The sequence below is a fragment of the Anguilla anguilla genome, chromosome 9, assembly GCF_013347855.1.
Source record: "Anguilla anguilla isolate fAngAng1 chromosome 9, fAngAng1.pri, whole genome shotgun sequence".
Taxonomy (NCBI): domain Eukaryota; kingdom Metazoa; phylum Chordata; class Actinopteri; order Anguilliformes; family Anguillidae; genus Anguilla; species Anguilla anguilla.
Window position 1 is genome coordinate 51,929,659 of NC_049209.1, and position 12,693 is coordinate 51,942,351.

A 12,693-nucleotide genomic window follows, 5' to 3' on the forward strand; every position below is an offset into this window, starting at 1 on the left:
AAATAATTAAACATTTCTCTTATATCAATAAGTTTGGGTAGCACATTTGACATTTACATCTATCGTTTTAAACATGATAAATGTAGGAAAAGGAACATTTTTTCCCCTTAAATTCTAAAATATAAAAAATTATATTTAATTGAATATGGGAAAAATGCATGATAAAACAATAGAATTGTATGTAGCATTGAGCACCCCATAGAAACTTTATAGGTTTGTGCGGGATGGTCATATAATCTTTTGTTATTTGTGACAGGAAAACCATTCTTGACAGCCGCCAAAATTTGCAACTGTTGAATTACATTTCTTTGCCAAATATTATTGGGGGGGGGGGGGGGGGCGCTGAAATTGTGTAGTTCCTTCAGCACCCCTCTTCCCTACCCACCATGCACACATGCTCTCGTGTCCACACACGTACACAGTAAAATGTCCATAGTTAATTCCACTCTAACAGTGTTAATTGAACTCTTAACAGACTACATTTGGTCCCCGCTCTGGAATGTGGGCCCAAATGTTACAGTATCTGTTATGAGTCGAATTAACACTGTTTGAGGTAAATTAACACTGGACATTTTACTTTGTACAAACACATACTCAAACTACTCTTCTTCAGCAATAAAAAGGCAACGCAAACAAGCAACACAGAAGGAGACAACTTTATGAAATTGCTTAATGCACAATATCTCAAATATAATATGTACATCAGCAAACATTGCACATCAGTTACATTAATATGCATGAATATGACAGATTAAAAAATATATGCAGTTATTTTGTGTATTTTGTGTCTTATTTTTATCATTTAATTTTTATTATTTTTATCTCACTGTCCTGTGCAGTCCAAGACATCTTTTTCCCCCCAAAATATGACGAACAATATGTGTGCATTTGCATGAACTAAACATCTAGAATATGCTGGTCAATATATCTCATGAAACACGTTATGAAAAATAATCGACGAAATCATGTTTGCAGCTGTTCTCCAGCGTTCCCAATCACAACGAGGTGTATTTGAGCTAATTTAAGTTTGAATGAAAGACTGAGACTTATGTAGGTTATAAAATAACATCACAGTCCGCAATTCGCGTGTTTTTCTCCCGTTATGTTAATTAAAACTGCTGGGCCTATCTAGGGCCGAAGGCTTTACTGGTTCGTTTGTGGTCGTATTTAAAACGTGTCCTGAATTCCTTCTTGGTAAAAAAAAAAATGGGGGATTCACTTATTTTCTGGGCCGTTATATTTCTTACAGTGCGTTCATATAATAATTTACAGTAACCACACTCATATTAATTTGATTATTTTTGTGTCTAAATGGACATAAAATGAAAACACATTTGAGGCTTATATTTATGACTAAAAATCCATTTAATACTTTGTCACCTGACGAAACCGTTCTAACGATACTATTGCACTATTTCAGTCGTTCTCAATTTCGGTCCTGGAGACCCTAGTGCATGCTGGTTTTTGCTATTGCCAATCTTTTGATTAATTGCCGCTGTTGAACACATGTGTTTCAGTCGTTTCATAAATGTTTTACTTCTTCATTATCTGCCAAATTGTTGCCATCAGTGTCAAAGATGCTATTGATTTGCCTCAGTTTTTAATTTGATCAGTTAAAATTCCCCCCTCTTTTTACGCAGTTGTTTAAACGTAACACAATGAGAATATGGGACTTTTATTATTTATGGAATGCATCACAATTTATTGCATAGCTTCAGAGGATAAAGAAAATCTTTCAAAACATGAAACCTGTATTAAGAACCAATAACAATTCATTATTATTCTGGGAATGCAATTGTGGCTGAAACGAAAACCAGCATATGCAGGGAGTGAGTTTGAAAACTACTGCACTGTTCCTTCAAATATAAAACAGCAAATTACCAAACAGTGACTGTTTGCCTACATCCAATAGGCCTACGATTCTTAAATAAAAATCTCGCCTAATACATCAACTGCTAGGAGAGGTTTTTTTCAGAATTCTCAGGTACTTTTTAATTTGCTCCAATATCTCCTCGGTTTTCAGAGAGTATATAATTGGGTTTAAAAGCGGTGGGATAGAACCGGACAAAGACGTGTTGAGAATTCTGATGTCCGTATCAATGTTCACATTAACCCAAGCCACGATGTAAGTTACGAGAAAAGGTACGAAAAATATAGCAACCAAAATTAAATGCGTTGAACACGTTTGAAACGCTTTCCATCTACCCTCCGACGATTTAATGTTCAAAATGGCATAAATTATAAACAGGTATGTCACAGCTATGAAGCCAAAAGGAACAAAGCACAAGGCTATCGTGGTAAAACTTGCCATAAACCAGTTCTTAGAATAATCACCGCAAGCGATCTTAAAGACAGGGCCGTGATCACAGAAGAAGCTGTTGACAATCGTCGATTTACAGTACGCCAGTGGGGGAATAAAGGCAACCATCACCACTTCCATGATAAGCGGTATTGACCACGACACAATAATAACCAGCATCATTTTACAGTTGGTATTTAAAACATTGCTTCGTAATGGGAAACAAATGGCGATGAGCCTGTCGTAGGCCAGAACGCAGAGAGCATACGCTTCCATTGATACGAAGTAATCGGCGAAGAACAGTTGTGCCAAGCAAGCGTCGTAATATATAAATTTTGAACCAAAGACATACATATGAACAGCTTGAGGAATTATAGCGGAGCTGAAACTAACGTCCACCACTGACAGACTGAACACGGCCATGTACTTTGGGGTGTGGAGGTTTTCTGTGAAGCATATGACCAACATCAAGATTGCATTTGACACAAGTGTCAGGACGTAAATAACCGCCAGAAACATGAAGTAGTATTCTCCATGTTTTAGTGCGTAGAAACCTCTGATGTAGAATCCGACGGGGCGGGTGAAGTTGCTCAGGTCTTGTGTTGTTGTCTCCATTGACAACCGGCTTGACTTCTGCTTTTCAATCTGAAGTACATACAAGAAAAAATTAAAAGAAGAAAACAGACAAATGACAGTTGACGTCAAGTTCGTCTTTATCAAAAACACTCATAAAATATTTAGTATATTAAAAACTACAAATTTAGCTGGATGTTCAAATTAACTGCAATTTCAGAATACTTTTAAGCGACACTTGTGTTATTAATAATATTATTTTGTTTGCGTTTGTTTCATGTCACATGTTTTCTAAGTCACTGAAAACAATCGATAAAAAATTTTTCTAAATAAAAAAATGTTGGCCAATAGGCCCCTTGCTTAAAAATGTCACTCAAAGTTTTACCAAAGTCTTTAGTTAAATTTAATGCCATCTTAAAGGGTAAATGCAAGTGCCCAAATGTGAAACATATTCCTTTCAAAAAACTCTATACATACTTGTAGGAAGGGGTGAATGCTACGCCGGTGCACCGTGCACGGTCCAGGATGAACTCTGAAGAATGATCCGGACTACCCATATTTTTATAGCTGGTGCGGGACGTCAGGCAGGATGATAGTACATCCCCCGACCTCTAGGGGTTCACGTAGCCTATGTGATCAACTAGTTAACTTTCTCTGGTACACAAAAGCTGCAGCATAATTAGCCGCGTTTGCAAACCGCGTCTCCCGTGGTGCAATTAAATGGCCATTTTCTTCCAAGAAATATAGGATAGCTCACATCTCTGAGTACTGTGTTTAAGTCTGCGGTTTGGAGGGCTGGTCTCATCTGACCATAAGGCCTGGTTCTTTTCGAAGTTGCAATGGCTGTTGGCCATACTTCTGCTGTCCATGTTCCTGAATGTCTCCCAGGATTCAAGTGGAAGCAGATAACCTCTGTGATATAAGAATCGAATAAAACTTTCACGTGAGAATCCGGATATCCTTAACTTTTACAGTTGTATACAAAAGCTCCTCCTTTGATTAGAAATGCTAATAAATAAATAAATAAATAAATAAATAAATAAATAAATAAATAAATAAATAAAATAACCCTGTGGCTTTTTGCCCCTTTACAGTGGTGTATTAAAAGGGCAACTACTTTGGATGTGTATGCACAGCTTTTGAAACACTGCATCTTCAAATAAACGTCCCCAATGACTTGTCTGCATTTCACTAGCTGTCAGAATGTGTTTTTGAGTGAATGTACACACTGAACAGAAAAAGAATGATAACTGCTGAACGATATTTCGGCGGGTGCATAGTGTAAACAACGAAGCTAAATCAAGGGCAATCCTGCCGTTGTATTTCCAACCGCTGGATGGTAGACTGACCTCACGGTAATGACGTAATCGGCGAAAAATGCGGCGCAGTCCGCACTCCCGTGCATTCCGATGCAGCATACACTGTTTGAGTTAAATTAACTCTGGACATTTTACTATGTACAAACATATACTCAAACTACTCTTCTTCAGCAATAGAAAGGCAACACAAAACAGCAACACAGAAGGAGATTACTTTATTAAATCGTTTGAAGCACAATATCTCAAATTTAGTAGGCATAGCACATAAGTTATGTTACTGCTCATGAGTATGACAGATTTGTAAAAATATGCAGTTCATTTTGTGTATTTTGTGTTTTATTTTTATCATTACATTTTTTAAATTTTTATCTCACTGTCCTCTGCATTTCAAGACATCAGTACATTTGCATGAACGAAACATCAAGAACATGCTGGTCAATATATCTCATGAAACACGTTTTGAAAAATAATCGACGAAGTCATATTTGCAGCGGTCCTCCAGCGTTCCCAATCACAACGAGGAGCATTTGAGCTAATTTAAGTTTGAATGAAAGACTGAGACTTATATAGGTCATAAAATAACATCACAGTCCGCAATTCGCGTGTTTTTTCTCCCGTTATGTTAATTATAACTGCTGGGCCTATCTAGGGCCGAAGGCTTTACTGGTTCATCTGTAGTCGTATTTAAAACGTGTCCTGGATTCCTTCTTGGTAAACAAAAAAGAAAAAAAATTTGGGATTTACTTATTTTCTGGACCGTTATAATTCTTACTGTCCGGCCATCCAATAATTTACTGTAACCACACACATATTAATTAGCTTTTTTTTGCGTCTAAATGGAGATAAAATGAAAAATATTTGAGGCTCATATTTATAACAAAAAGTCCATTAAATAATGTGTCACCTGACGAACCCGTTCTAACAATACTATTGCACTATTTCAGTCGTTCTCAATCTCGGTCCTGGAGACCCTTGGGTATGCTGGTTTCTGCTATTGCCAATCTTTTGATTAATTGCCGCTGTTGAACACATGTGTTTCAGTCGTTTCATAAATGTTTTACTTCTTCATTATCTGCCAAATTGTTGGCGTCAGTGTCAAAGATCCTATTGATTTGCCTCAGTTTTTAATTTGATCAGTTAAAATTTCCACCTCTTTTTACGCAGTTGTTTACAACGTAACACAATGAGAATATGGGGCTTTTATTATTTATGGTATAGATCACAATTTATTACATAGCTTCAGAGGATTAAAAAAAATCTTTTAAAACATGAAAACTGTCTTCTTAAGAACCAATAACAATTCATTAAAATTCTGGGAATGCAATTGTGGTTGAAACGAAAACCAGCATATGCAGGGAGTGAGTTTGAAAACTACTGCACTGTTCCTTCAAATATAAAACAGCAAATTACCATACAATGACTGTTTGCCTACATCCAATAGGACTACGATTCTTAAATAAAGATCTCGCCTAATACATCAACTGATAGGAGAGGTTTTTTTCAGATTTCTCAGGTACTTTTTAATTTGCTCCAATATCTCCTCGGTTTTCAGAGAGTAGATAATTGGGTTTAAAAGTGGTGGGATAGAACCGGACAAAGACGTGTTGAGAACTCTGGTATCCGTATCAATGTTCACATTAGCCCAAGCCACGATGTAAGTGACGAAAAAAGGTACGAAAAATATAGCAACCAAAATTAAATGCGAAGAACACGTTTTAAACGCTTTCCATCTACCCTCCGACGATTTAATTCTCAAAATGGCGTAAATAATAAACAGGTATGTCACAGCAATGAAGCCAAAAGGAACAAAGTACAAGGCTACCGTGGTAAAACTGGCCATAAACCAGTTCTTAGAATAATCACCGCAAGCGATCTTAAAGACAGGGCCGTGATCACAGAAGAAGCTGTTGACAATCGTCGATTTACAGTACGCCAGTGGGGGAATCAAGGCAACCATCACCACGTCTATGACAAGCGGTATCGACCACGACACAATAATAACCAGCATCATTTTACAGTTGGTATTTAAAACATTGCTTCGTAATGGGAAACAAATGGCGATGAGCCTGTCGTAGGCCAAAACGCAGAGAGCAAACGATTCCATTGATGCGAAGTAATCGACGAAGAACATTTGTGCCAAGCAAGGGTCGTAATACACAAATTTTGAACCAAAGACATACATGTGGACAGCTTGAGGAATTAGAGCGGAGCTGAAACTAACGTCCACCACTGCCAGGCTGAACACGGCCATGTACTTTGGGGTGTGGAGGTTTTCTGTGAACCATATGACCAACATCAAGATTGCATTTGACACAAGTGTCAGGACGTAAATAACCGCCAGAAACATGAAGTAGTATTCTCCATGTTTTAGTGCGTAGAAACCTCTGATGTAGAATCCGACGGGGCGGGTGAAGTTGCTCAGGTCTTGTGTTGTTGTCTCCATTGACAGCCGGCTTGACTTCTGTTTTTCAATCTGAAGTACATATAATAAAAAATTAAAAGAAGAAAAAACAGACAAATGACAGCTGACGTCAAGTTCGTTTTTATAAAAAATACTCATCAACATTTTCGTATATTAAAAATTACGAACTTAGCGGGACGTTCAGCTCAACAGCAATTTCAAAAATACTTTTAAGCGACACTTGGGTTATTAATAATATTTTGTTTGCCTTTGTTTCATGTCACATGTTTTGTTAGTCACTGAACACTATCGAAAAAAAGTTTCTAAATAATGAACGTTTGCCAATAGACCCCTTGCTTGAGGATGTCACTCAAAGTTTCATCAGTTAAACTTAATTCAATCTTAAAGGGTAAATGCAAGAGTCCAAATGTGAAACCATTTCCTTTCAAAAAACTCTATACATACTTGTAGGAAGGGGTGAAATGCAACGCCGGTGCTCCGTGCACGGTCCAGGATGAACTCTGAAGAATGATCCGGACTACCCATATTTTTATAGCTTGTGCGGGACGTCAGGCAGGATGGTTGTACATCTCCCGACCTCTAGGGGTTCACGTAGCCTATGTGATCAACTAGTTAACTTTCTTTGGTACACAAAAGCTGCGACATAATTAGCCGCGTTTGCAAACCGCGTCTCTTGTGGTGCAATTAAATGGCCCTTTTCTTCAACAAAATATAGAATAGCTCAGATCTCTGAGTGCTGTGTTTGAGTCTGCGGTTTGAGAAGGCTCGTCTCATCTGACCATAAGGCCTAGTTCTTTTCGAAGTTGCAATGGCTGTTGGCCATACTTCTGCTGTCCATGTTCCTGAATGTCTCCCAGGATTCAAGTGAAAGCAGAGAACCTCTGTGATATAAGAATCGAATAAAACTTTCACGTGAGAATCCGGATTTCCTTATCTTTTACAGTTGTATACAAAAACTCCTCCTTTTTATTACAAATGTAAATAATTAAATAAATAAATATTTTAAAATGTTCCTGTGCCTCCTTTGCTCCTTTGCAGTGATGTATTAAAGGGTCAACTGCTTTTGTTGTGTACGCACACCATTTAAAACACTGCTTCTTCAAATGAACATATCCAATGGCCTGTCTGCATTTCAATAGCTGTCAGAATGTGTTTTTGTGTGAATGTACGCACTTAACAGCGAAACAATGATAACTGCCGGGTGCACTGTGTAAGCGACTAAGCCAAATCAAGGGCAATCCTGCCATTGTAATTCTTACCGCTAGATGGCAGCCTGACCTTACGGTAATGACGTAATCGGCGAAAAATGCGGCGCAGTTCGCACTGCCCTGCATTCCGACGCAGTATACCGTCCGCCTCATGCACTTCGGTAGTCCAACTAAATAAAACGATAGGACTAGTGATTGGCGACTCGATGTCTACTACAGTTCAAGTGCTAATAAGTTTATAGTAATTAATTGATATAAAAATTCGAAGAACCGACCTTTGGGAATTAAATAGCAGCATAAAACGCAGAGGCAAGCAAGAAATAAGATTGCGGCCATGATCCATCACAGAATGATAATGAACTCTCTACAGCAGTGAAGATGCCATGAAAATACACTAATTTGACGTCTAATGAGACAATGACATTGATTTCCAACAAAACACTACTCTAACCTTTACTTAAGAAAAAACATTACCCCCATAAATTACAGATTTGAATACTAAATATACTATTCAAAAATTCTGTATTAAAAAGAAGTGTGGTCAGCATTGAGTTGGATGAAAATCTTTCTGCTAAAACAGCACACCAGAGATTTAAAAAAAAACGTAAACTCTGTCGCCTGTTTAACAAACAGCTACTGAATTTTACCTCACTAATCAGTATCCTAAGAGATTGTCCTGATATTTGTATAATCTCAAGCAAAGTGGATCCATCCAAAGGAAGTGCATCCATCCATCGATCATCTAACCCGCTTATTCCTGGTTAGGGTCACGGGGAGAGGGGGCATGCATTGGAGAGAGGCAGGAATGCACCCTGGACAGGTCACCCGTTCATCGCAGGGCACACACACCATTCATTCACACGCTCATATGTATGAGCAATTTCGACTTTCCAGTTAGCCTAACCTGCATGTCTTTGGACTGTGGGAAGAAACCAGAGTACCCGGAGGAAACCTCTGGAGAAAATCAAATTATTATTTTATTTATTTTTTTTAACCCTTTGAAGGGTAGGTTTTTTGGAATGTTTTTTTTTTCAGTCAGTATTCTAGAACTCCGTTGTTCTAAATTACCTGTAGTGATTGTTACATCAACATTAGAATTAAGAACATCTGAATCACTTGTGCGTGTGTGCGTGTGTGTGTATGTGTGCGCTATCTTATACTTTAAAGGGTCAATAACCACATTTCAGCAAGAAGCACATTTTAACACCCGGACTGGTGAGTTTGGCTACCCTTCAAATCTGGCTCAGAGCAGGAGCAGATGGAAGCCAGCTACCTAGCGTTACGGGTGCAGCAGCCCATAGGGATTCCCCTAATGGCCGCTAATCGCACGCGTGTCACTTTCGCAGGGGACCGCTGCCTCACTGGTCGTTCGAGGCCATTTCGACCGGAACCTTTCAGGCCCCCGGAACGCACAGGGCCTGGCGTTCTGCCCGGTTATTTCCGGCGCCACGCGGCCGCGTGTGTGCCTGTTTGGCGTTCGCACACCAGACGTACACCAAAAAAACGGTCCAGCGAGGTCCGAGCCGGCGGCTGGCACGAGACGTTCTGTTCGGTCGTTTAGGACCACGGGCATCCATGGCCCGCAAAAATTGGGTTTAAAATGTTAGATTTTTTTTTTTTTTTGCTTTTTTTTTTTTTTTGAAAGACATTCGACAGGGTATTCACAGGGTGCAAATCGGTTTTTTTTTCGATGCCGTTGTTCTCGCCGCAGGTTCCCTGGACCTGCGATTGCTGCTAACAAACCCACCCCCCTCAGAGTTTGGTGTAAAACCAGGGTCAGGATTCGGTGCAAAACACATGAATCCATGAGATCCGTCCTGGCTTGTGTCAACAATGCAGGCTGCTTGTCATGGTCCTGTGTTTCTGTCTGCGTTTTCCCTGTTGGGCCGCCAGATGGCGGCACTTCTGTTTTGGGTCCTGCTCCCCCTGTGTTAATTGTATGATTGTTTCCAATTGTCTAATCATTGTTTTCTGGCTGTCTCGTTTTCCCTTCCCCTTCCGTGGCCTGATTGTTCATGGTGCCCTCCTGTGCCTCGTCAGTGTGTTCTATTTAAGTTGCCCTCTTCCTTGACTCAGGTGCTGGATTCTTGTGGTATGTCTGGTTGGTCTGTGCTCCCCTCCTCAAATCTGCTCCATGCGTTCCTGTCTATGTTCTGGTTTCCTTGTGTTTGTTTCCACTTGTGTTCTCTCCTGAATGTATGTATTCTGCCCGCTTCGGTTCCGCTTGTGCCTTGTGTGTTTTCTCTCCTGCCAGTGTTCCGCCCTGCCTGTGTTCTGTTTTGTTTTTTTTTTAGGTTCTTGCGTATCTTTTTGTGTTTGTGGTTTTGCCCCTCGTGGCCTTTTGTTTGTTCCCTGTTTATTTAGTAAAGTCTTTGTTTCCTTTCATTTGGAGTTTTGTGTTTTTGACCTCTGCGTTTGGGTCCAACCCCCCCCACGCATCCTGACACTGCCTGTGGTAGTAGTGGTGTAATGGCGTGGGGAATGTTTTCCTGGCACACATTAGGCCGCTCAATGCAAACTGAGCATCATTTGAATGGCGCAGTATACCTAAGCATTGTTGCTGTCCACGTGCATGGCCCTTCGTGTCTACGCCCTGCCCTTTGTTCAAATGGACCCTTCCAGCAGGATGATGCGCAGTGTCACAAAGCACACTTCATCTCAAGCTGGTTCCACGGACGTGACAGTGACCCCAGGTTTACAAGGGCCTGCACAGTCCCCGGGTCTCAGTCCAACACCGCACCTTTGACACGAGGTGGAACGGTGCTCGGCGTGAACGTGTGGCTGAAAAATCTGCAGGAACTGCGCGATGCTATTGAGTTGAACGCAGATCAAAATTCATAAGGATTTGGGTTCCGGCAACCTTTATCGAATACACGCCGCAAAGTATCCAGGCTGTTCTGGAGACAAAAAGAGGATCGGGCCTGCCCGACACTAGATCGGTGTATCCAATAAAGTGGCCATTGATTGTGTTCTGCAAATGTGTTTACTTGCTTTTATTCCCTATTGAGCATATTTCTTGTACTAATTGCTGGTAGCCTGCTTATACTGTGGGGTGAACTGCATCTCTGTAATGGCCCACTCAGGAATAATGTGTTCCATCGAAGCAGAGCACGGTCTGCAATATAGCTTCTTACATGGGACAGGGTAGTAATGTTTCTGAAAGCTTCTCGTGGGGCGCAATTATGGGATCTTCAAAAGTAAATATTTATTTCCCCTGAGTGAAAATTAAGCAGCAAAGAGCTATTAACATGTTGTAGGCCATAAAAAAATAAGTACTGTTTTGACATAAGTAAATGAATGGTGTGTCTACATATACCTTTAAGTTACATATATGAATCATTAAACAAAAATAATTATTTGCTTTTTTTCCCAAATACATAGTTTAACAAGTTAATTCTTTTGATTGCTAGAATCATCAAATCATGTTTGTGAAGAAAAATGGCACACGTTTAACTGAGTCAAAGTTAAAGGCAATTCATTTAATTTAAACTGGGCCTCCAGGTGCCAAGAAGTCAGTGATTACAAAATGGATTCTGTTTGTGTGTCAGGCAAAAATCAAGAAGAAACTGAATCCTTTAAAAAAAAAAAAAAAAAAAAGATGAGTTAATCTGTCCCCTGAAAACTGGCTAAATGAAAAAAGAAAAAAACGCTCAAAGTGCGTGGGCTTTCCACGGGCTTGTGACAAGCATTTTCATGCAGTTTTTTTTTTTTTTTTCTTACCACCATGTCAGACAAATTGGAGCCAGAGACTGTGCGAGAAGGGGGGGCGGGCGGGCGGGGGAGGTCTGTGCACGGCCTAATTGACGGCCCAGGTCAAGGGCCATTTCTAAACGAGTGAGATGCCATCGCCCCCCACCCCTTGCGTGATGTACAGTGACTAGGCACTGACACAAACCGTCCCAGATTGGTCCACAAATTATTAAAATGTTTTCCAAATGACAAAATAACATAAATCAGCACACATGGGAAGACATTAGACAAAAAAATACATCTAGTGCCACTACACTACATATTCTTGAGGGGGGGACACAAAAAAGAAAAAAGATTGACTTCAAAAACAAAGCCGCCGGTCTTACATTACATTGGCTTGGCCACTTGGTGTGTACACGCACTTGGCCACAGTTTTATGGCTGCTCAATATGTGTTCAGTGACTCCAGTGCGCGGCGAGACACAGGCAGGTGTTCTCGGGCTGAAGGATATTTCGCTTCATTAGCGACACCGGCTGCGCGTGCCTTCATTAGAGAGCCCCTGCTGTGCCCGCCGCATTGCTAATTGAAGCAACGGCGTGTATTCAATCAGCATTTGTCCGTTGCGTAGATTTTCCGGTGACGCGAGCGCTACGCTTTTTTCCCCCCTCACAATCTCAGGCTGGGATCCAATCAACATCCAATTGTACTTTAACTTTGACTAACAACTAAAAACCATTATTATTATTATTATCATTATTATTATTATTTTCTTTACAAAAATGAGTTGTGCAAGTTCAGCGGTCTTTTTGAGTAAACTGTAAAGCTTTCAGTTGTTAGACTAAAGCTGAGGTCAAATGTTGACTGGATCCCAGCCAATGCGCCCGAACGAAAAGGCCTATAACTGACAGGCACTCAATGGTAATGGTTCCTGCTCCTTTCCAAGAGAGTGAGAGGGCAACAGGAAAAGGGGGCGTTAAAAGCTGATTAAAAGCCGTCAAAGAGCATAAGCAATTAGCGAGAGAAGGAGGCAAGGACGACACACAAGCACTTCGGGATCACGAGATGAAAGGCGCCAAATAGGCTAAATACCAATCTATAAGAATTTCCCTCATCTGTAAAGTTGTGCGCGGGCTGTCGTCTGTTTGATGTCAGTCGTCACCTTCCCCTTACGTTCCTCACCTC

At 40.3% G+C, this 12,693-nt stretch overlaps 2 protein-coding genes across 2 annotated transcripts; both read right to left on the reverse strand.

Moving 5' to 3' along the window:
- Positions 1-1,193: 1,193 nt before the first annotated feature.
- LOC118235107 (olfactory receptor 8D1-like) lies at positions 1,194-3,383 on the reverse strand. Its single transcript, XM_035432129.1, has 2 exons — positions 3,350-3,383; positions 1,194-2,944 (listed from the first exon to the last, which is right to left on the reverse strand). The coding sequence occupies exon 2, from the start codon at positions 2,912-2,914 to the stop codon at positions 1,949-1,951; it is 966 nt and encodes a 321-aa protein (XP_035288020.1). The 5' UTR covers positions 2,915-2,944; positions 3,350-3,383; the 3' UTR covers positions 1,194-1,948.
- A 1,016-nt stretch (positions 3,384-4,399) lies between these two features.
- Positions 4,400-7,138, reverse strand: LOC118236584 (olfactory receptor 187-like). Its single transcript, XM_035435075.1, has 2 exons — positions 7,058-7,138; positions 4,400-6,664 (listed from the first exon to the last, which is right to left on the reverse strand). The coding sequence occupies exons 1-2, from the start codon at positions 7,136-7,138 to the stop codon at positions 5,669-5,671; spliced, it is 1,077 nt and encodes a 358-aa protein (XP_035290966.1). The 3' UTR covers positions 4,400-5,668.
- Between the last annotated feature and the right edge of the window lie 5,555 nt (positions 7,139-12,693).